General features: G+C 54.7%; 4 protein-coding genes across 4 annotated transcripts in view; 1 reads left to right on the top strand and 3 right to left on the bottom strand.

The window, feature by feature from the left end:
* Positions 1 to 306: 306 nt before the first annotated feature.
* GEMIN4 (gem nuclear organelle associated protein 4) lies at positions 307 to 3,789 on the bottom strand. The gene is made up of 2 exons (XM_050321788.1): positions 3,694 to 3,789; positions 307 to 3,595 (listed from the first exon to the last, which is right to left on the bottom strand). Exons 1-2 carry the CDS (start codon positions 3,701 to 3,703, stop codon positions 405 to 407), a joined length of 3,201 nt encoding a protein of 1,066 aa, XP_050177745.1. The 5' UTR covers positions 3,704 to 3,789; the 3' UTR covers positions 307 to 404.
* A 574-nt stretch (positions 3,790 to 4,363) lies between these two features.
* On the bottom strand, positions 4,364 to 8,749 carry GLOD4 (glyoxalase domain containing 4). Its single transcript, XM_050321803.1, has 9 exons — positions 8,618 to 8,749; positions 8,227 to 8,276; positions 7,460 to 7,580; positions 6,865 to 7,009; positions 6,524 to 6,660; positions 6,279 to 6,365; positions 5,999 to 6,112; positions 5,825 to 5,911; positions 4,364 to 5,319 (listed from the first exon to the last, which is right to left on the bottom strand). The coding sequence occupies exons 1-9, from the start codon at positions 8,705 to 8,707 to the stop codon at positions 5,254 to 5,256; spliced, it is 897 nt and encodes a 298-aa protein (XP_050177760.1). The 5' UTR covers positions 8,708 to 8,749; the 3' UTR covers positions 4,364 to 5,253.
* Positions 8,750 to 8,803: 54 nt separating this feature from the next.
* MRM3 (mitochondrial rRNA methyltransferase 3) lies at positions 8,804 to 11,142 on the top strand. The gene is made up of 4 exons (XM_050321798.1): positions 8,804 to 9,075; positions 9,725 to 9,969; positions 10,140 to 10,307; positions 10,493 to 11,142. Exons 1-4 carry the CDS (start codon positions 8,807 to 8,809, stop codon positions 11,050 to 11,052), a joined length of 1,242 nt encoding a protein of 413 aa, XP_050177755.1. The 5' UTR covers positions 8,804 to 8,806; the 3' UTR covers positions 11,053 to 11,142.
* A 966-nt stretch (positions 11,143 to 12,108) lies between these two features.
* Positions 12,109 to 23,386, bottom strand: part of NXN (nucleoredoxin) — a 48,328-nt gene continuing 37,050 nt past the window's right edge. Inside the window, exons 5-8 of the mRNA XM_050321797.1 lie at positions 23,130 to 23,236; positions 18,090 to 18,269; positions 15,466 to 15,590; positions 12,109 to 13,283 (exon numbers count right to left, since the gene is read on the bottom strand). Coding sequence (XP_050177754.1) covers positions 13,101 to 13,283; positions 15,466 to 15,590; positions 18,090 to 18,269; positions 23,130 to 23,236 — 595 coding nt within the window. The 3' untranslated portion in view covers positions 12,109 to 13,100. The remainder of the gene's footprint in view (positions 13,284 to 15,465; positions 15,591 to 18,089; positions 18,270 to 23,129; positions 23,237 to 23,386) is intronic.

The raw sequence follows: 23,386 nt of genomic DNA on the forward strand, positions 1-23,386 counted from the left end.
GCCTGTCCTGAACTCACTCAACTCGCTTCCCAGCCTCTGGCAGCACGTGGCAAACCCAGCAATCCTCCCAGGACTAGGAGAGGGCTGGTGGCAAAGGAGCTGGAAGGAAACTATTTCCCTGATGCTGGAGGCTGCCGGGCTCTCTGTAAATTCCGACTGCCAGCAGGCAAGGCTGGAGCCACAGAACTGCCAGCTCGTGCCCACAGTTATTCCCACGGAAAATTACAGTGGTTCCTCCTACCCATCTTTACACAGCCCCTCCACTGCTTAGGCAGGGTGGGAGAAAACACAGCAGGAAGGGGGAAATAAATACAAAAGTGAAAAATAGGGTTTATTACAGATCTTACACCGTCCAGGTAAGGCGTCCCTTGTCGGTGCTCTCCTCTGTCACCCTCTCCAGCTCCTCACTCCGGCTCCCCGGCCGGGCGTGCCCCCAGCTTGCTGAGCTTCTGCAGGAGGGTGCTGCGCAGCTCGCTGTCCCCCACGTTGTCCGTGATGGCCCCCAGGAAGTGCCTCTCGTTGGCCCTCCTCAGGGCGCCGCTGGGGGACGCGTCGGCGCCGCTGAACGCCTCGTACTGCGACAGGACCTCCAGCGCCACCACCAGCAGGGGCTCCCCGCAGCCCCGGGCCGGCAGCATGGCAGCCACGTGCAGCAGGTGACAGAACAGCTGGATGCAGACGAAGGACACCTCCTGCGGGGAGCTCCCGTCCCCGGCGGGCTGCGACCCCGCCGCGCCCTTGACGGAGCTCAGCAGGTCCGTCAGGCTGCCGCAGTAGAGCTGCACCACGTGCAGCCAAGCCTCTGGGGCCAGCCAGGTGGAGCAGCTGGAGCTGCAGAGGAGCTGGAAGCCCCTCAGGAAGAGCACGGAGAGCTGGAGGCAGCGGGCAAAGGGGCGGAGGTTGAGCAGGGGCATGTACTGCACGTACTCCAGCGTGTAGGGCACGTGCAGGACCTGCCTCTGCAGCAGGTTTTCCACCACGAGCACGAGCCTCTTCCACTCGCTGTGGCTGCACCAGGGGAGCACCTGAACGAGGGCCACCAGGAACCCTTTGCTGAAGAGGTTCACTTCTTCAGGGTTGTCCACGTTGACGGTGAGGAGCGCCAGCATCGTGTCCCTGAGCGCTGGGGACACGCAGCAGCACTCCATCCATGCCAGGAGCCCGCTGCCCGCTCCGTAGGCTGGCAAAGACTGGGATGTCCACTCGTCCTCAGGGAGGGCGCAGATCTCAAACAGCGTTGCCGGGACCTCGTTCTTGAAGTGGTCTCCATAAAGCTTCTTCAGTCTGAGCCCGACGGTCCAGTCCAGGGATGCCACCTTCCTGTGCAGCCAGGCCAGGGACTGGACCCACAGCTCCGGGGAGGGGGCGGATTCTGGTCCCACCACCTCACAGAGCTGGCAGAGGATGTTCAGAATCAGGTCTTTGGTCTCCAGTGAAGGGAAGAGCTGCTCCCTAGGCTGATGCCAGTATCTGGTGTAACCATCTAGAAGCTTGCAGAGGCTCAGTACAAGTGGGAACGGGTGACAGGATTTGATCCAGTGCTCTTCTGAACAGGGCTGTATTCCCAAAGCCTTACTGAGGACCTGCAGGCTCAGCTCAATCTGAGGAGAGTCTGACTTCAAAGAGGGTAGGACAAAAGCTTTGGTCACCTCTGCAGGGGACACAAGTGGGGTGGCTGAGCCTGGCTGCATGAGAAAGGCCAGGAACTGAAGGAACTGCTCCTCTTCCCTTGTAGTGGAAAGCTTCCCCCATACTGCCTCCTCCAGACACCTCACTACCAGGTTGTGTGGCCTGCCTGGATCCTTTTGGGTCTCCAGGAAGCTCAGTGCTGGGAAGGAGCAGAGGATTTGTGCAAGGAACTGGTGTGCTCCTAGGTTGACCACAGCAAGATGGCAAACCTGCTTCACTGTGGCCTCAGGGTACAGCAGTGTGAGCCTGGCCACAGAAGCCACAGCCCTGGTCAGGCCTTCATCGGACACACTCTTTGTGATCTGGTTGAAAGTCACATTCAGATCCTCCTGGAACCCCTCCCTGACAACCTGCAAGTTCAGGGACAGACCTGGTCCACCCCAGGACGTCAGGACACCCGAGATCACCTTGTTTTTGTCGGGTAATGAAAGCTCGGTGTAACAGTCCACGATGGCTTTGGTCACTTGCACCTGCAGATCTCGGGCCTCCTTGTCTTGACAGGACGTAGCAAAGCTCACCAGTGTCTCCAGCAATTTCAACACCAGCTCTGGTTTCTGGAAGAGAGCTTTATTTTGCACAAGGCAGTCAACCCAGGCCTTTGAAAAGGCCCAGGTCTTTTCAGATGCAAAAACAGAGCACATGTCCACATGCCGGTCCAGCCTCTGTGCAATGATTGCCATGGCAACTGAAGACACAAGGCTGGTGGCCAAACCCTTGCTCTTTGGGCTGGCACTGCTCTCCTTGAGAAAGTCCTTGGTGACCTGTGTGAGCTCTAACACCACACGTGTCTCATCCTCACCCAGGTCTCTGGTCTCCGAGAAGCAAACCAGGTTCTTCCCAAGGGTGGTCAGAGCGTCCAGGAGCCGGTAGCTCTCATAGCAGAGCTGCTCAGAGCTGCTCAGAGCGTCCTGCAGCTCCTCTCCCCAGGCACGCAACAAGCTCAGGAGAAACTCCAAGCCAGCAAAGAGCTCCTCACGGGAGAGTTTGGTCACACACGGGAGGCTCAGGGTTCTCTCTGCTTCCCTCACCTTCTCTCCCAGCCCGCTGTGGTAGAACTGGCTGTCAGGGTCGCTGGTCCAGAGGCTGACGGTGGCACTGACCTTGTCCAGGTACTCTGCGGTGGGGAGGGAGCTGCCCGCTGGCTCCAGCTCGGTGAACACGGAGAGCAGCTCGGCCAGGTTGGCCAGGGCGTAGCACTGCATGCGGGGCTGGGCGATGCTCCCGTGGATCTGCTTCAGCCCCTCCACCAGCACCATGAACAGCCCGGGGGCAGCTGGGGGGACGTTCACAGGGTCACCCTTGAACCTCTTTGGGGGCTGCAGACCGTCATCCAGAGAGGACTCACCCCCGTGCTGGCTTACGAGAGCGCTGAACGCAGCGACCGTCGCGTCCTCCTGCCCCTCCCTGTGCTTCATCACCTCCCACCACACGTCCAGGAACAGCTTGATGTCGGACGAGGACGTCTCGCTGGCGACATACGCCACCAAGTGCTCCAGCTGCTCCCGGCACACGCCCGGCGGCAGCGCCAGCAGCAGCTGCACGAACACCCGGGGCACTCCGAGAGCCTTGACCAGCTCGAAGAGGGCGGTGTGGTTCACGTCGGGGATCATCGCGCCCACCGAGAAGAAGCCGTCGTCCCTCCACCCCCACTCCAGCGAGGCGGCCGGGGGCGCGGGCAGCAGCACCTTGGCCCAGACGATGGCCACGGCCTCCCGCTTCCAGCGGCCGTGCTCCCGCGGCGAGGGGCAGCGCTCGCCGATCTCCCGCAGCGCGTCGGTGATGGGCACCCCCGCCAGCGGCCAGTCGGCCTTGCGCAGCTCCCGCAGCGCCCGCGGCTGGAGCAGCCGGGCGGCCAGCAGGAACCCGCCGTGCAGGATCGCCGTGTGCTCGCCCACGGCCCAGGGACCTGCGGGACACACGGTCAGCGCGGCCCGGCCCGGGACACCCCGGTACCCCCATCGCCCGCTCCCGCTCCCCCGGATCCCGCACGGATCCCGCACTCACCCGGCTCCATGGTGGCGGCGCGCTCTGACGTCACGCGGGCAGCCCGATATGACGTCACGTCCCCGCCCGCAGCGCCCCCTGGAGGCCCGGCGGTGGGTTAATTAATTAATTTGTTATGTATTTATATTACTATATTGTATTTCTATATTATAAAGTGTTATATTATATATATTACATACATAATATAATTTAATTATGCATACCACATATTAAAATGTATTTATATTACTATATTGTATTTCTATATCATATAACTTGTTATATTATATATGTAATATGTGATTATGTATGCCAGTTATTATAATGTATTTACATTAATATACTGTATTTCTATATTATAATCTTATATATCATATGTAATATGTAACTTATGTATGCCAGCTATGATAATGTATTTACATTAATATACTGTATTTCTATATTATAATCTTATATATCATATGTAATATGTAACTTATGTATGCCTGATATTATAATGTATTTACATTATTATATTGTATTTCTATATTATCATGCATTATGTTAAACTATATATTAATTAATTATGCACACCAGATATTACAATGCACTGTGTTTCTATTATTATATTGTATTTCTACATTATGATGTGCTACATTATATATTGTATGTAATATATGATGTAATTATGTATACCACATATTATAGCGTGTTGCATTTATATTTCACTTTTAATAAGTTTATTGGCAATCAATTAATTAATTATTTTGCCCGGATATGCAGTTAACAGCAAGGGAAACCCCTGGTGCAGTGGCACAGCAGGTGGGCACCCAAACCATCCTCCCCAACCATTTTTTGTTTCATTTCAGGGCACAGCTCACATGTGACACATTTAACTTGATCGATGCACAACTGAAAAAAACACACCCCAAAGCACAGCCTCAGCTCCCTCCTGGAATGTGGAAAGCTCCTTGGGAAGGGGTGGAAACCACCACATCAATACCACGATCCCAGTGAGAAACACACCACGGGCTTCTCAAGTGAACATTTCACCTCGAGAGCTGGGGAAGCATCCAGGAATGAAAATAAGGAGTAGAATATTCACAGGATTTGGCAAGATCACTTCTTTGTTCCCAATAAACATTGTGACAGCTGAACTGCTCCAGGTCTCCACACACAGCCCCACATTCTGCCACCGGAGCAAGGCACGTGCAGTACCCACACCCACAGAAAATCTCTTCTCTGAGCTGCAATTCCAGGACAGCTAAAGCAAAATCATTAGAAAATTAGATATTATAACGTATCTGTCAATCTCTTTTTCAAGTATAACAACACAGAAACGTGAGGTTTTCTTAACCAATGATCCCTGGACCTGAAGCCCCGTGCTCAGCCTGCTCCTCAATGCCCAGCCTGATTTTTTGGAAGGAGAACATGTCACTTGCTTGAAAGGAGAGAGCAGCAGTCACAGACATCAGCTCAAATCAAATCAACCGACCAACCAGCACCCTCAGATTGGGAGGGCAGTGCAACACATTCTACAGGATTGGCATTTTCCTGGATGAAGTCCAAGGCACAAAGGAGCAGCTCAGTCCTTTCCTCCAGCTAAGCTGAAACCTTCTTCATTTTGTGTGCAGCAAACCACTTGTCACTGTTGTCCGCAGCCATGGCCTGCACAAAGACAAGCGTGAACGTGGTCAGAGCAGCGGGAAAGCTGTTTTGATGGGTAAATTATTTTCTTTTAGCTGCTAGTAAAGAGAACAGACACCATTCCCTGGCACAGGAAATAAAGAATGACTGGTTGACACAAGAGCAAACCAGGACAGTTTGGACACAGCCTTCCCACAGAGCTGACACTCCATCCCAGGCAATGTCCCTCTATCTCCAAGGGATGTCCAGCTGCACTGATGCTACTGAAGCTCAAAAATCACTTTTTGCAGTAATTTATACCAAAGTGCTGTTGAAGTGTCCAGCAAGAAACTCCATCACCCAGCTGCCTGGAGAGAGAGGCTGGAAAACTCCACACAGGGCACTAAGTGAGCTTTAAAAACTGATTTATTTTCCTCATCAAGCCTGGGCGATTTGCTTTTGGAAAAACTCAATATGGGATGAAAATTAAGGCTCTACAGCTATCTATAGTCAGGAAGAAAATGAATGTTCAGGCAGCATTACTTACATCATCCAACAGCTTGTCACCGTTAGGGTCCACCTTGGACAGGTCTCTAAAGGCTTCATCTCCCACAAAACAGATTTCGTGGCCGTCCTAAACCAAGTTTAAGAGCAGGTCAGTTAGACAAAAGGCAGGGAGAAATTTAAGCTGAATTTCATCCTCATTTCCAGCATTACTCACAGGATCAGCCAAAATAATCACTTGCACTGTGGCTTTGCCAGGCGTGTCCAAGCTCACCAGGGGTGTCAAGATTTTCTGATTCTCCTTTTTCATCAGCGCTTCAATGCTGGGCAACTTAAACAGAAAACAAACAAAAACCAACCCTGTATTCCCCACTGCAAGAAAAGATAAACTATCTGCTCAGTACTGTTTTGTTCACACATGAGATACTTTGTTAACACTAGAGGCTGACCTCCCCAGCTCCGGGTAAGGAAAGGGGAAAGGGAAATGTGACTGTTACCTCCTCCTTGGCACAGGAGAAGGCGATCCGTCCAAACGCTGTCCCGTGATCCACCGCTCCTCCGACAGCCTTCAGCTCCAGCTTACACTGAAACAGGGAGAAAGCAAGCCTGGCTTGTAGGGATAAAAGTCCAGATGAATGTATACAGAAGCTTCAATTAAAATGCTCAGAAGAAAGCACACAGTCGCTTAAATTAAAAGGTTTTTTGCTTTTAAGGTTCTAGGATGAGTTTTCCAAGGACTGACCTGGTTATCCGCGTAGCCCAGCAAAGCCCTTTGCTTCTCCTCATCCTTCTCGTAGATTTTCATCCCAAGCAAACCAGACCAGTAGTTAAGAGACTTCTGCAGATCTGAGACACCCAGGGTTACCTTCAGCACGGGATCTTGAGGATTGCAATAACTGGGAATTAGTTACAAGTACATCGTGGTTTTAAAGGCACATTTTTACACTCGTGAGAAGCAACACAGAAATAACAAAACCCTGCTCTGTTTCACAAAATGCCATCAAGGCAAACACACAGCCCATTCTGGTATCCCCGTGGTAAATCTCTCTTGAACACCAGTAAGAGTGAGGGTAAATGTCTCACCTTGCTTGAGCTTCTCCTTGTCTTCCAAGTAGAACTTGTATCCTCCCGGAGCTTCGGTTTCAAAGACACCGGTTGTGACTTCTTTGAGGGGCCACCCCATCTTCTTGGCATTGCTCACAGCCTGGCTGGACACCAGTGTGATGCCCTGGTGAGGACACAGCAGAGACACACAAAATTCACGGGGAAAATGCAAAGACATCATGTGTTTTCACAGATGAAACACGAGATCTCCATCTGCTGTCAGCAGGAAAATCACAAAAAATCCACAAGTAATAATAAATAATTGTGTTTTCCTACACCAAGATCCTTTTTAGCTAACCATTCCAAGCTGGATCTGGCAGCAAACACCAGATATCCTACACACACAGCAGAGGCAGAGCTCTAGGAAGTGTTTCCTGGACCATAAGTGAGCCCAAATCTGCTCTAGTTTCTGCTCTTCCAGCTTGGAGACAGCCACAAAAGCAAGAACAAAATGTTTAAGGGACCAAACAGCATAGAAAAGCAGCTGGTACAACCTATCTGACAAACAGACTCCTAACCTTTAAAGTGAATAAGCTTTTCATCAGAAGATTTTGCTGCTAGGAGTGGTACTTACCAGAAAGTCATTGCCCAGGCGATACTCTCCAATGCCATAATTGTAAGTCAGCTCTGCAACAAAGTGATTGTCCTCTGGCCCGTAGCCCACCATCGTTTTGCTCCATTTTCCATCGTAAGGGCTGGAATATCCGTATTTAATTGTCATGAGCATTAAAAGTAACCAACGTGAACTGCAAATATTGGTGTGTTTCAAGGAAGAATTGCATTTCTAGAGTGAAAAAACGGCAGGTTTGACCACGTGGCGAAAAAATTCTGCCTCATTAACAGCCGACGATTTAAGGGCACAGGCTGCTCATTAGCTGGAGTTACATCAGCACTTCCTTATTGCTGAGAGGGAAAGGGCACCAAGCTGGAAGATTTCTTTCCTTTCAGAAGGAAATGCATTCTTATTTCTTCTTTCTTCCGTTCTTCTGTCTTTACAAAAGCCTTTGGGGCTACCAGGAGGGACTTTTAACTTCAAGACCTTAGTTAGCCCCGTGCCCATGAAAAAAAATCAATGTAATGTAATTCTTGGTAAGTTTAGAAATAGTTTAATAAAGTTGAGTATTGATCTGTGGGTGTAATTCAGCAATATTTGTGTTCAATGCAAGCATTATATCTACACAGAAAGGGGGTCTGTTGATTCCAAAGGAAATAATTTAAAAAAAAACAAAAAAGCAAACAACTAAACAAAACAGCACAATAAATCATCCCAACCCTTATTTTACAATAGTAGTACACGGCTGGCAGGTGTTTCATGAAAACAAGGGACCCAAGGGCACTCACCCGTTGCAACTGGCCTTGCAGCCCTCCTCGAACTCCTCGTGCCTCAGCACCTTTGGAATCAAGAGAGAAAGGGGTCAGGATGGGGATGACGTGGGCCCCCTCTCCCTTTCCTATTCCTATTCCACTTTTCCTGTCCCACTTGCCCTTTCCTCATCCCCCCTCCTATTCCCTGTTCCCTTTCCTCTGTCCCACTTTCCCCTTCCTCATCCCCCTTTCCTATTGCCTGTCCCCCTTTCCACTTTCCCCATTCCCTTTTCCCTTCCCCTTTCCCCTCAGGAGCCCTCACCGGGCCCGACACCGCCCCGGCGGCCACACCCGTCCCCGTGGGGGGCTCGGAGCGCACGGCCGGGGCCGGGACACCCCCTCGCTCGCTCCCTCGCTCCCCGCTCACCCTCATGCCCAGCAGGTCCCGGTAGAACCGCGCCGTGCGGGCCCGGTCGCCCACTTTGAACACGAAGTGCAGGGCCCTGCGGGCGGCCATGGCGCCTCGTGACGTCACTCCTCTTTCCCCCCCTCCCCGGCTCGTGACGTCACGCTGCCGTCCCTCCCGGGGGCGTGGCGCGGCGGTGACGTCACGGCGATGGCGGCGCTGGGCCGGGTGTGGGGCCCGGCGCTGCTGCGGCCCCGCGGGGCGGGCCCGGCCGGGCGGCGCGGGGTGCGGGCGCTCCGCAGGAGCCCCGTGCGGGTCCTGCCGCCGGCCAAGAAGAAGGAGGAGAAGGCGGGCGCGGCTCCGGCTGAGGCACCGCCGGGACCCCGCCGGGAGCGGCCCCCGCCGCCCGCCGTGGAGCGGAGCGCGGCCGGGCCGGGGCTGTGGTACGAGAAGGCGGCGCCCGGGGACCGCAGGCTGGGGTGAGCTGATCCCACCTCCCCTTGGGACCGGCCCTGAGCCGCACCTGCGGGAGGGGAGGGAAATTCCGACCCTGGGGGGCTCAGGGGGGAGACTGACACCCACTGCCTGTTACAGGCGGTCTGAAGGTACCTGGGGGGCTTCACAGATCCCCCAGGTTCATGATCCTTAAGGTCCTTCCAACCCAAAGCATTCCATCTCGTTCCACCCCCTGCCTTGGGCAGGGACACCACCCCTATCCCAGGTTGCTCCAAGCCCAGTCCAACCTGGCCTTGGACACTTCCAGGGATGGGGCAGCCACAGCTTCTCTGGGCAGCCTGTGCCGGGGCCTGTCACAGGGAAGAATTCATCCCAATATCCCATCTAACCCTGCTCTCTGGCAGTGGGAAGCCATTCCCCTTGTCCCATCACTCCATCCCTTGTCCAAGTCCCTCTCCAGCTCTGTTGGAGCCCCTTCAGGTACTGAAGGGTGCTCTAAGGTCACCCCAGGGCCTTCTCCTCCAGGCTGAATAGTCCCAGCTCTCAGCCTTTCCTCCTAGGAGAGGTTCTCCATCCCTCTGATCATCTTTGTGACTTCCCAGTGAAGCTCTTGAGGGCTGGCAAAGGTGTTGTCAGCGTCATGGCCATTCTCTCTGATTAAATTCCCCACAGAAAGGTGGTGACTATCGCCAAGTCGAAGAAGTTTCGGGATAATCACGGGAAGGTCCTGCTGGAGGGGCACAGGCTGATCAAGGATGCCCTGGAGGCAGGAGCTGTGCCACAGACACTCTTCTTCAGCACTGTGGGGCACCTGAAGGAGCTGCCTGAGGCAGAGATAAAACGAGCCAGCTTGGTTAAGGTGAAATTTGAAGACATAAAGATCTGGTCTGATCTCGTAACTCCTCAGGGGCTGCTCGGTAAGTTGCCTTGGGAACAGTCACAATGCTGCTCAAAGGGAAGCTTATTTCATACTCAGCTTATTTCATTCCTCCAGCGCATCTTTAGAGAGGCTTGGGCCAACTCACTCAGAGCCAGCCCTCTCCTTGGGGTGGGTCAATCAGAAACCTGTCACATTTTGTCTCCTCAGGCATCTTTTCCAAGCCTGACCACGCCAAGATGTCTTACCCTGCCACTCAGCTCACCAACTCCTTGCCATTGCTCCTCATCTGCGACAATATCCGAGATCCGGGAAACATGGGCACTATTCTGAGATCCGCAGCAGGGGCGGGCTGTGAGAAAGTGCTGATCACCAAAGGTAAGAGAAGAGTTTAGCCTGAGTAATTCTGGGGGTAAGGCAGGGAATGAGGAGCTTGAAGATGCTCCCAAGTTTGTAAGGAGTGCCTGGCACAGACGTGATCCGCTGCGGGAAGCAGCAGCTCCTGAATCCTGTCTCTGTGGGAGTCCCTGCACTGTCACTGTTTTTCCCCCATTCCTTCTCAGGCTGTGTGGATCCATGGGAGCCAAAGGTGCTCCGTGCAGGCATGGGGGCTCACTTCCGACTGCCCATCGTCGCCAACCTGGACTGGGAATCTGTTCCCAGCAACCTTCCTGCCGGCACCCAGGTCTGCGTGGCTGACAACAAAGACCCAGGAGCTCCGGCCAAGGCCACGTCCGTGCCAGGAGGGGCTGGCGGGGCTGGCTCTGCCCCTGACAACACAACAGCTCCTGTGAAATCCAGACCCGAGGCTGCTCCTGAGCACGAGGACGAGGAGGAGATGGCAGATATCCCAGAGCTGGCCACGCTGTGTTACTATGAGGACTGGGCACGGACTCCAGTGGCCGTGGTGATCGGCGGCGAGACCCACGGCCTGAGCGCGGACGCGCTGCACCTCGCAGCCAGCACGGGGGGGAAGAGGCTGGTCATTCCTGTGGTGCCAGGCGTGGACAGCTTGAACGCTGCTGTTGCTGCTGCCATCGTGCTGTTTGAGGGGAAGAGGCAGCTGCTGCAGAGTCACAACAAGCAGGAGGATGTCAGGCAGAAGGTCCCTGTAGCGGGCTGAACTGTGGGTTGGGTGCTTGAGCACTTCTCTTCCCCGTGGTTCCCCTGGTGTTAATAAAAGAGCAGCTCGGGCTGTTTGCTTTGCAGTAAATGAGTGTTTAAGGCTCTGGCAGTGCTGGAGCAGCGCTGGGATGAGTGTGTGGCTCCTGGTGGGCGCAGCAGCCGCAGGGTGATGCTCGTGAGAAGGGAAAGGCCGGGTGGGAGCCCTCCCCTTCCCTCAGCTGGCTCCCTGCTGCTCGGCCCTTCTCAGCCAGCAGACCCTGGGAGGCCTCAGATACCTCGGGGCGGGGTCGGGGCACAGCTGCTGCAGCAGCGTCTGTGCAGCCCTGGCCATGCTGACAGCGTGTGTCCTTCCCAGCCTGGCTGCTGCTTGTGGGTTTGGGGTGGGAAAGGCCAACTTGCTGCCACCTGAATGGGTCCTGCCTGTGCTCACCCAAACCCTGTGCTCTACTGAGCACTCCAACCTTGCCACGAGTGCCTGCCATGTGCCAGGCTGGCCTGGGGTGGGGTGTCTGAGCTCCAGCAGTTCTGCCTGCACTGTTGCCAGGAGGTGGGGGCTGCTCCTTGCACTGCTCACCAGGCAGTTCATCACCACCAACACGAGAACCTCTGAAACGTGCAAAACACAGGGTGGATTTATACGGGCCGAGCTGTTCCCAGCTCCTGGCAGGGTGGGAAGCTGCAGCAGGATAAAAGGGGAGGCCATAATCCTGCCATGGCTGACTCATGAGCTGAAAGGGAGAAGCAGTGGCTTGCACAACACATGCTATTCAGGCATGGGACATCAGGCTGGGAGCATCCCACCGGCTGCCAAATGGCTCCCTCCCTCCCGGGGAGCACCAACCCACCCTGTCCCCCAAAAAACCAGGCACGGGCAGGGGCTGTGTGAGCCCGTGGGAGGAACATATGAACCCAGTTCAGTCCCCACAGTGCTGGGAGCTGCTGCCACCGACACCTACCTACCCTTGGGGTCTGGCTGGGGGCTCCTCTTCCCAGGCACAGGCTCTCCCTCTCCCGCAACAGCTGGACGCAGCAACTGGCACCTCCAGGGACGAGGTCGTTGTAACAGTTTTATTACAAAGTTCCAATCACCATGTACAGTTTTTACAATGTCACTTTTCGGGGGCTCGGCTGTGCTGCTTGCGTTAGGGAGAGATTTTTTTTTTTTTCCTTAGGTTTTTTAGGGTGTTTTTTGGTTATTTTTTTAAAGAACAGCACCATTAACGTTGAGTTTGGGACACACCTACGAAAAACAGCTCAATCAACTAACACAGAGGGGAGAGGACAATTCATACCAGAGAGGGAGGACAAGGGGAGCACAAGGGAGACAAGAGGTGAGGGCAGCCCGGTGGTGATCCTCCTCCTGGCTCAGAGAGGGAAGGAAAGAGGGATTACCCACCCACTGCAGGCGGATGGACCCTGACATGCACAGCCAGCGCTGCCTAAGGCTGTCGGTGCTTGGAGTGGGAGGTGGGAAACCCAACCAGAAAGGTCTCACCCCCAGGAGGAAGAGCTTGGCTGTGCTGTGGTCTTTCAGAGGTTGTCAGCAGTTAAGACTTTGTCTTGGCCTCGTCAGGGCACTTGCGTGGGAGAGAAGGACCGGCCAGGGGCAAAGGGGACAGTTTCCTTATTGCTTCCTGGAAGTCACTTAGTCAGCAGGGGGTGGTAAGAAAGGAAGGAAGGGGGAAGAGGAGAAGAAAAGAGCCCCAAGAACCCCATCCACTGCCTGATGCATACGTTGGGAAGAACACCATGCAAGGAGATTTGCCTGCTAGCTAGTGCCATGTATAAAGTAACGATATGGTAACAGTTCTGGCCTGGTTATTAGAGAATATATCACCATGAAGCACAAGCGAAGTCTCCAAACGCCAACAACTCCCTGCTGAAAGTGCATCTCAAGGAGTTTGCTTAGGAGAAGGATTCACTGCGTAAAACAAGGCACCACAAGAAGGTTGGATACTGGGTCGGGCGTGAGGACACGCTGGAGAATCCACAAGCGGCGGAAGAGAGACCTAGTTTTAAATAATGTCTGTTGGCGCAGAAGCCCCCTTAGATGGGCTCGGGTTTTAGCTTGTCTGCTAGAAAGTCGCTGACAAAGGCTTCCACGATTTCGGGCGTGATCTCCTCCACATCCATCACGTACTTGGCCCGGGCTGACATGTCCAGGATGGTGAGCAGGGGTGCAGCCTCAGGCAGGTTGGTGTAATCCCGCAGGGAGTCGGTCATGTCGTCCTGGAAGCCAAAAAGAGAGGGAAAGGGAAGTCATCAACAAAGCCAGGACACCAGGAGCAGTTTGCTGCTTGCACAGCATGGTCCAGCCCACAAGGGATCCAGCTCTGCACCAGCACTGCAGGACCTCAAGTGTAGCAGGCAGCACCTGCCTTGCTGACTGCCCTGCCTGTGGTTTGTGTCAAAACCAAGCCGGGCTGATTTATCCCAGGCTGGAATGGAACATACACTCCTTCAACACACCCAGAATGATCCTGGAGCTTCTAGGGAATCCACAGCTCAACAAGCTGGGGACAAGCACTGAATGTGGGAACTGCCAGCCCCCTGTGCCAGCACAGCCACGGCCTCATTGTTCACAGGGAGTGGACACCAAAGGGATCCAGGAGCACATCCGGAGCAAAGCAGAGAACAGGAATGGGATGTGAGCCAACACCACGACTCCACCAGCACATCCCCGTGTCTGGGCACGCACAAGAGCAGCAGGCTGCTTACAGGGCTGCCCTCCCCTCAGCCAGGCACAGCACAGCTCTGGGCAGGGGTAACAGCATCTCTGCCAAGGCTGTGCAGCGTGAAAGCCGGTGCGATTCATCTCCCGCTCCCGGCCAAGCCCACGACGCACCGCATTCGAAACAGGGCGTTCCTCCGCACCCCTTTCCAGAGGCAGCAAGAGAATCCATGCACCTGGTTGGCGGCCGGGACTCTGCAGCGCGTGGCGGCAGCGCAGGGGGACTCTGGTCGCGCCTCCCCTTCCTTTGCAGGGGTTTCTGGCGCAGCCGGACCACGTGGCTGGAAGGGCGAGCAGGGCTGGGCCCGTCGCCTCGGCACTCGCCCCCCACCCTTCCCGCCTCCCAGCCCAGGTGTCGGGAAGCCTCCGGGACGCCTCGCCCTTTATCCGATAGCAAAGGGACCAAGGAACATTTTTAATCAATGCAAAATCGGTCCAGACGGTGCTGGGAGAGGAATGGGAGGCGCCAGCTCCGTCCATGGCCGGGCTGCTTTGTGCGTGGGGGCCAGCGGAGACCCGGGGCCAGCGCTCCCGGCTATTGAGGTGACGGATGAATGGGACGTGCCGGACGCTCCCCATTCTTCGTCCCGGCCGCCGCAGGGACGTCGGGAGCTGGATGAATAGCAGTAATGTTCCAGCTACAGCCGGCGAGCAGGAGCAAAACGCTTCGCAGGCTCTGGGGGAGGGGGGGGACGGTCCCGGACCCTCCCAAAATAGCCTTTCCAACAAGGGACTTATTCAAGGGTGCGGGGCTGGGTTGGGACGCTCACAGACCTGTTACGGTGGTGGGAGCGGGAGCGCCTGCGCCGAGGGGGCTGAGGGAGGCAGTGGTGGGGGCTCTCCCGGCCGGGGGGGCCGGGGTGTGGCAGTGGGGACCCTTCTGTCGCAGGGCGGCTCCGGAGGGCCCCGCTCACGGCACACTGCGGCTGTGACGTGGGCGTGCAGGGACGGAGCAGGCGCAGCCGCTGCCACCTGCCCAGGCCCTGAGCAGCAACGTGGGAGGGGAACTGCAGGCCTGGGGGTACTGGGAGCTTTCCTGACCCTTACACAAAACCCTCCTCGTTGGCCAGGCTGCAGCAGGGCAAAGTGCCTGCTGCATAGGGGAAAGGGAAGGTGGAAGCCCTGTTTTTCCATTTCCATTCTCTCCTGCAGATCTCTGACTCCTGAGCATTGCAGTCTGCACATGTTCCAAATACCATCACAGCCAAGAAAGAACACAGTGGCCAGCTCAGGAATCAGCCCTTGTTTCATGGGCTGGGCCAAGGTGAAACCCAAACCCTGCTCCTCTCCTTGAGCCCAGCCACCTTCCTGCCCATGCAACCTCAGGGCTTGAGGGGCCAGCAGGTAGCACAGCATGATGCTGGAAGCCCCACCATGGTGGCTCCACTCCCTCCCACGTCCTACAGCCCCACTCTGCCTGTCCTCAGCAGCTCCCTCACCTGCTGTCAGGCTTTTCCACCTCTGAGCAAACACATCTGGGACCCCTTTGCCAGAAGTAATACCCAGCACAGAGAGCAGGGACTGAGCCAGGCCTCAATCTGGTTTTTCTCTGTCATCCCTGAGTAGCTGCAGCAGTTCCCTGACTCAGTTTACCCACCTGAACAATGGCAACAGCAGTCCCCAACACAGCTCAGTCCTCCTACCCAGCAGGACACAGCCCTGAGCTCTGCTCTCACTTACCTCACCCGCCACGAAGAAGAGTAACGGAGCCTCCTCATCTTTGGCTTTGTACTTGGCTATGATTTTTTCAGCTATGGGCTGAATCAGTTGTTTCGCTGCCTCCGACTCTCCGTCATCCTCTGAATCTGCAGGGCACAGGGGTGGGCAGACAAAACGAAAGGGGCAAGGCAAAAAGGAGGTTAGGATCAAACGGATGCAAACCGGCCGCTCCATCCCACAGCACCACCACGCAGGAAACGGGAGGCCCGGATGCCCAGCACCAACTTCAAAGCCACACAGCTCTGTAGCAATTAGGGAGCAGCTGAAACACGCCTTTCATGTGAGACAGGGAAACACGTAACAGAAGAGCAACTCCGGCTCCCCGAATACTTCAGTGCTCACTCCCTGGCGCTGTTGCTGATGCAGAGGGACAAACAGGCGCAAAAAAAGCTGCTTTTGCGGCGCTGGCACGTTTTGAAGACCAAAGGAAGGCGCTTGATCTGAGGCTGCCTGGCACCCCTGCCCGCCACCCAGCATCCCTCTGCCTCGGGACGGCTGATCGGCAGCTTTGCTGCTCGAGTCTCCGCGGCAGCAGCGCTGTGAAGGCGGCTTTGATTTGACAGAGGTAGAGTAGAAAGAGATGGCAACATCAATCAAACGCCAGCCACCACTGAAGTTCAAATACTGAGCTGGAGAGAGGAGAGTCTGCGTCCTTCAGCAGCACCGAGATTAAATGATTCCATTTCGGGGACAACTTTTAGCATTCAAAAAAAAAAAAAAAGGGAAGAAGGTGGAAGAGAGGCCCCCTGTCTCCTGGTTGTGTGCAGCTCTCGTGGTCCTAGGTGTAACCACCCAAGACAACAGGTCCATCCCCCGCTGGGACAGGCGATGTCCATGTCCAGAACACTCTCTGCCCTTGCTCCCTGTCCTCCCTGGCTTCTCCAAGCAAAGCAGGAGATTCCAGAGACGCTGCACACCGGATTTCAGGGTCAGTCCTGCATGGCAGTGATAAATACTTGGAGTTGTGGGGTGTCTGCAGGGATTGATTTTTCTACAAACATCGGCTGCTGGCGGCACTCCAGGCAGCCCTGCACACTCTGGCTAACCCAGCCCTAACCTCTCCAGGGAAGGATATAGATTGGACAGGATTTATTCACCACCAGCACTTGCTAAGCCTGCCTTCTCCTGGGGGTGTTGCTGCTTGTGCAGCACAAGCACTGGACTGCTGGGAGACCCCCCCAGCAGGACATGGGATGGCCAGGAGCCCCCATCCCCAGTGCCTGCCTTGATGCAGCACCAGCTGCATCTCTGCCCCAGCACATTGCTGGCAGACTTCACCGAGACCATCCATCCCCAAAAGCGCTGAGGGAGAGCCCCAGCTGCTCTCCTGATGAGCTGTTTGCAGCAAGGTGATAGAAAAAACTTTGCTCAGAGCAAGATAAAAATAACTCCTTCCAGAGTCCTGCAGCGCCAGCCCCAATCCATCAGGCTTGGCGTGGCCAGCCGGTCCTTCCCACGTGAGGAGAGGATTTTTGGCTCTGTGCTCACATCCCCTGCTGGGCTCTGCTGAATAAATAACTAGGGTCAAAAGGAAATCTGAAAGGGAAGAGGGAAAGGAGCGAGGGCCATGTTATCAGCGCTGCAGAGAAGGGTGTGCTGCTCACAAGGGGCATGCGAGGAAGCAGGACACGAGCCCTGCCCTGGGCCAGGCCCCTGCCCAGCAACAGGAGGCTCAGGGCAAGGGGGCTTCTTCAGCAAAGCCCCACCACAGCACCACAAAGGCAGGCTGTGTGCACCCCTCTGCTGCCCACCCAGGGCTCAGCCTGCAGCACAGCTCATCCAGCCATGCCCTTGCCCAATTTACCTGTCCGCTGCTACCAGGGAAGCGATGAGGAAAGAGCCATCTCTGCTTCAGATGAGCTCTAGGACAGTTTCTAACTTCACATGTGGGTTAGCAGTGGAAGAGGGACAGGGACGTTGGGGAAAAGCCTGCCCTGTCCTGCAGCCACTGCCCCACAGGGGGAATCAAGGACCAGAGAGCATGAAAGAGGCTCTCTGTCACAGCCCTGTTCAGCACAAGGACTCAAGCCCCGAGATGTGGTTTCCAGCAGAGCTATAATCCCTCCCAAAGACACTTCCTCTGCCTCCTCTGGAATGTCACGTGTGCCTGAAGTTGCTGCTCCAGAAAGGCTTTTCCCCATTTCCACCACCACCAGCTGTGACAGTGTATTTCTCGTACTCCCCAACACCTCATCAGCATTCCTGTCCACAGCCACCACTGCACCTCTGACATGACAGCTCCTCTGCGCTGCCAGTCGCTGCTTCATCACATCCTTCGGGTCGGTGCATGGGAGCTGTGGGAGATCCGTGGGCACAGCAGGCTCTGGGAAACCCCTGCAAGCTCCAGCAGCCCACGGCTGTGTCTGTCCTGAGGGGCTTCCACAGGAGCTCTCTCCCTTGTGGCCTCTCCAGACATGTGAGCACACGTGAGCACTGCTCTCCAAGATGGAAATGGGCTGATGTCCCTTCCCACGGACACGGTCACCACCAGAGGCAGGTTCTCAGTGCCATGGCCAGCTCCAGCAGAGCTGGCAGGTAGCCCAGCCCCCTCCCCGAGCACAGGCTCTGCTGTCACAGCTCCATACCTACAAAGAGAACGAGGCAGGGGCCCTCATTCAGCTGCACAGCGTTGGAGTCCGTCAGCTCCAGCACGGGCTTGGGGTGCCAGGGGAACTCGCGGCACTCGATGTCGTTCAGCACCTCCACCCGCCCCTGCCGCGTGATCACTTCTCCCTTGGAGTCCAGGACGATGAGGGTCGGGATGCCTGTGATGGAAAAAAACAGGGGGGATCAGCCAGAGCATGAACTGTCCAGCGACAGGGCGTGGGGAGAAAGGCCTTTTCCTATCCCCTCCAGCTCTGGCAGGGGCCCAGAGAGCTGCTGCCTCTCCACAGCTCACTGCGTGGGGATCAGGCTCCCTGGATCCTGTTTCCGTCCTAGCAGATCACTGCAATTCAGGAGCCAGAGCAGGAAGCAGAGACACAGGCTCTGGCAGTGCCTGCCTCTCCCTGCCCAAGTGCAGGCAGGGGTCACTGCTGTCTGGTGCTCCTGGATGCAAACCCCACCATACCTACAGGGACCCTCCTCCCAGGCTCCCTCGCACACAGTGCCAGGCAGAAGTGCCACCTGTGCGCTCCCATCCCGGTGCCGAGACGCGGCTGCTGCTGGAAGAGCCTGGTTCGCAGGAACACACATGGATCACAGACAGCAGCGTCCAGGAAGCAGGGTGTGTCCCTTCCCAGAATGAACACCGCACACTTTAGCAGCTACAGACTCCTCCACGAACCCCCACAGCCCTCGAGCACTCAGCACTGACGGCCCAGCCATTTCCACAGCAGCGATGCCCAGGGTTTTCAGGACTGTGGCACTGGGCAGGACGGGGCTCAGGGGACATCCAATTATGTTCTGACCCTTGGGAAAAAGCAGCACTTTGCCCTGAGCTGTGGGGCTGGAAAGCCCTGTCATAAAGGAGGAGCTTTTACACAGGAGCTGGCAGTGGGGCAGGGTGGACACGAGCTGATGACCATCCCATCTGATAAGGCACCGGCTTTCCTTTCCGGCCACAAAACAGTCACAGGCGGGTCAACAGGAGCAGCTCATACTGGTGACTTCATCTGGAAAGCACATCATTCCTCTGTCATCAGGGAGACAAAGAAACATCCCACAAGGCAGGAAGAAGGGAGAGTTTGGGATCAGGCCCCAGGGGACAGGTGAAGTGACCAGAGTCAGTGTCAGGTGCTGATATTTGCTGCTCATCACCCAGGCTTCGATCTGCTCCCTATCCAGCATCTCCTTCACCAGCAACCTCCCCCAAACCACAACCAGCAAACTGAGACAAATCCTCCTGCCCTCACCCAAAGGTTCATTTTAAAGCTCATTCCTCAGGAATACCCTGCAGAGCCATTCTCTGGGCACTAAGCATCCTTTCCCCTGCCAGGCTTCTGCGCTCCCATGTTTGCACAACAGTGGGTTACTCACAAGCCCTCTGAATTTTAGGCATTTCTCTAGGAAATACACAGCCATCTGTCTGTCCCAGCCTGCCTGCAGGTCCGGGCCAGCGGCTGCATTCCCATCATTCCAGCCCAGCATTCCTGCTGCTGTGCAGGGGCTGTGAGCACAGCACTGGGCTGGTGCTAAGCAGCAGTGCAGGAACCCACCCAATGGCTGGGCTTGCAGATCCTAAGGGTATGCCAAGAAAACCATTTTGTATCACAAAAAAGCTTATTCATTACCTGCTGGTATTCAGCATAGCTCCAGGGCAGGGATGGGTTAAACAGAGTGGAAGGAATTGGGAAATCTCACTCTGGCCCTGCCCTTACAGGCACAAAGTACTACTGATGCCAGAAGCACACAGTATTCAGCATCCCACATGGTTTGGATCTTTATCCATTTATGATTCCCAACCCAAATGCCTGCTTTTCCATCCATTATACATGAGGGACATTCTAGAGACTCTGGCTCAGGTCATCAGTCAGCCTGAATGACACAGCACAACCAGGCAGAGATGTCAAATGAGCTTTGCTGATCTGGGAAAATTAAGGGCCCAGTGTAGACACAGATCGTTGTGATTCTGCAGCTATCAAGGATTTCATGCACTATTCAAAACATTCCTTTAGATTTTACCGGATTTGCATATGCAGACACCACCCCCACCCCCACCCCAAATACCCAGCCACTAAACCTCCAGCTGCAAGTACAAAACTCAACCAGAAAACAGGGTCGTTTTTAAGGTAATTCACATCCCTGTCCCAGTCCCTGGGGTCAGGAGCCTTACCAGGCTCCTGATGGCATCCCATAGGATCAGCCTTCAGGTGACCTTTGTGACTACTTCCCTAACAAACATATCCTCTTTCCAGGGGATACAGACCTGCAGGATCAGGGAAACTGCCTTTAACCTCATTCATACCTACTAACCCAAATACATCCCCCCTCCCCAGCCCTCTCTCTGCTCATCCCAGCCACTATTTGTTATTTTAGTGCCTTTTGGGGGTTTTGGTAATTGCCTGAAGTCATAACACCAGAATTTACTTATCAAGAAGAATCAGCGATCAGACACTGCAATGAATATTGTATAAGCCTGGATGGGAATTAGCATAGACGGGCTGGGTTGGATTTTATGCATTAGAAAATGGATTTGGCTCCCACGGGGCTGGCATTTTATGAAAACACCGGGGCCAAATGGTTTGTTACCGAACCTGGCAAGACATTTACATATTTATATGTTAAACCCCATATCCGACACGGAAATCTCATCTGCATGAAGTCTGCTGGGTGCATAATCACAATCTGCGTGAACCAACCACACCAGCCACAGGATGGGTGGTGAGTTTTATTGCTCTTTTTTCATCTGTTCAGGAGAAAGCTCCAGGAATCTCCCATAACAGTGACTTCCAGGCCGCTCCCACCACCCAGGCTGCAAGAGTGACCCGTGGGTGCATGGGCTAAACCGTGGGGCAGGGGAGAAACAACGGTGCTTGGAAGGGATTGCAAATCCCAAAGAGGCACCATGGAGTCCAGGGGGAATATTCAGGAACTCAAAAGGAATCTCGTAAGATACAGAACAAGGGGCGATTCCTAACCAAGCATCAAATTTATCACTGCTTCTCATCCCATCGGAAGGGGAGCTGAGGCCAGGGGATTTCACCAAAGGCATGGACCAGGAGCTGCCCACACAAGAGGGAATTATTTCTAAGCAGCCACGACACAAGACACGACTCTTTCTCGGGACAGTCCTGAGAATTGCACCCAGAAGCAATTTACTAGAGGTGGTGTGGTACAGCCTCTGACTGCATGTGAGTTATGAATAGAGGCATTCAAGTAAACCCAAATAAAGGCCAATAACTCAACTTACATTTTATACTGAGTTTTCAAATGCTGTAGGGGCCAACACAGGACTAAAACAACACGAGATTTTACTCTCTTGCTGCTTTCCACCACTCAGGAACTTAAAGCAGACAGGGAAGACAAGCTCTTCTGTTGTTTCAGTACCCAGCCTTCAAAAAACAGCGGAAAACCTCCCTGTGTGCGTGCTGTGCTCACAGCCCAACCACCAGGATGGTAACCTGGACACTGAACGGGCTACACGCTCTCACTGGTGCAAGGGAGCAGCTCCAAAGGGAGCTCTGAAGATGTGTGGCAGCATCAGAGTCACCTGGGGAGAGGAGGATGAGATTACACGGATCTGATTTTTCATTTCGGTGGGATAACCACCCGTGGTGACGAGCAGAGCCCGCGACACCCAGCTCTGTTTGCAGGAAGCTTTTGTTACAGCTGGTGGGAAGAGCCTGACTGCAAACAGACAGGCAGCCCCTAAGTCTGCACGGAGCTGGGATTCAGAGGTGACATGGGAGCTCCCTGGGCAGAGGAAGGGGTTGGTGGGCAGGGGAACAGCCAATATTTACATTTTCAGGTCGGCACACAGCAAAGAGAGATACCTTTAAGAAGCCAGCGGCTGGAGCTGGAGGGAAAGCTGTTGTCACTGTTTCCCAGGATACAGCATGCCTGGTGCTCAAGTATCCATGTCTGGACACCTTATTTACAGAAAGTCCCAGTGAAACTGGCAGCAGTCCTGCAGCTCTCAGCCGAAACCAGCACTGCAGAGGTTTGTGTGCGGGCCGGGGAGAAGACGGATGAATTTGGAAAGCTCCTGCCTCATGGGAAGGCAATTAAGCAGCCAAATGATGGCTATTTAAAGCAGGCAAATGGTTATTCTTGGTTTAAGGTCAGGGAACAGAGCTGAGCAGCAGCACCTGAGCTCACGCCAGAAGGGGTGCTCGGAGAGGACCCCAAGGAGGGATTATTTCTCCTGTCACTCTTCCCAAGCCCTTGGCCACCTTTGGCAACACTCCCCCTTCCCTGCAGACCACATTACCACTGCCAGCCTGCACCCACCTGACTGACACTGCACAGAAATGGACGAGAAACAGCCACATTGCAGCAAGATCCTTTAACCACAGGGACAAAACTCTGTGTCCATACCTGAGACTGTGCGAGTCAGTCACCTTACACATCTCTGGGCTGCAGCTTGTCCCCTGCAGGAACAAGGTGCCAGTCCCCAGGAGGGCCACTGTGAGCATTTATCATCTTCCTGACTCTTTGAAGCCACCCAGACAGACAGAGTCTCTCCCTGCCCCTACGAGCAGCTGGGGCTGCTGGAATTCTGGCACTGGCACGTACAGTAAAAGCAAAGCCATGGTTTACATCAAACACTCTCTCTTCTGTAATTCATGTCACTAACATAAACCAGATGCCATCTTCCTCAGCCCCTGCACAGAACGACGGCCTGCCTTTGCGTTACATAAAACAGCAAGAAAATGAAATTTGAGCCTTCAAGAAAAAGCAAAAATAAATAAATCAGTAATTAGACAAAAAACATCCAAGCCAAAAACAGCTTCCAAGTTTCCAGGAAGAATTAGGTTGTTTATGGAAGTCCTGTTTCAGCTAACAGCCTGCCTGGCAGGTGGTAGGAATGTGAGTTTGTGGAGAGCAGAAACATGAAGCGGCTCTGCCTGGGGCACCGTGCTTTGCTTTGCTGTTTCTTGGTTCAGTCAAACAAGGGGAGACATCACAAATCTTCAACAAAAGGAGCAGAGAGGAGATCTGTGCTTCAGCGCAGCCTTTCCTACCTTGGATGCCGTAGAGCCGGTTCAGGCGCGACCGCCTGGCCTCGTCGGCGTAGGGCACAGCCACCCAGGGCATCTCGCTGAAGTACTGGTTGAAGGAGTCCTCTGACCTGTGCAAGAGGAACGGGGCATGGGATGTAGAGCAGAGCCCTTCCACTTGCCAGGCTCTTTCCTCATTAAAAACCTGGCCTGCAAAGCCCTTCATCCCCTCCACCAAAGCCCACCGGTAAGCGCTGCTGGCAGACACAACCCGGGGAGAA

This window comes from Myiozetetes cayanensis, unplaced genomic scaffold (genome assembly GCF_022539395.1).
Source record: "Myiozetetes cayanensis isolate MyiCay16 unplaced genomic scaffold, myiCay2020 scf27, whole genome shotgun sequence".
NCBI lineage: Eukaryota > Metazoa > Chordata > Aves > Passeriformes > Tyrannidae > Myiozetetes > Myiozetetes cayanensis.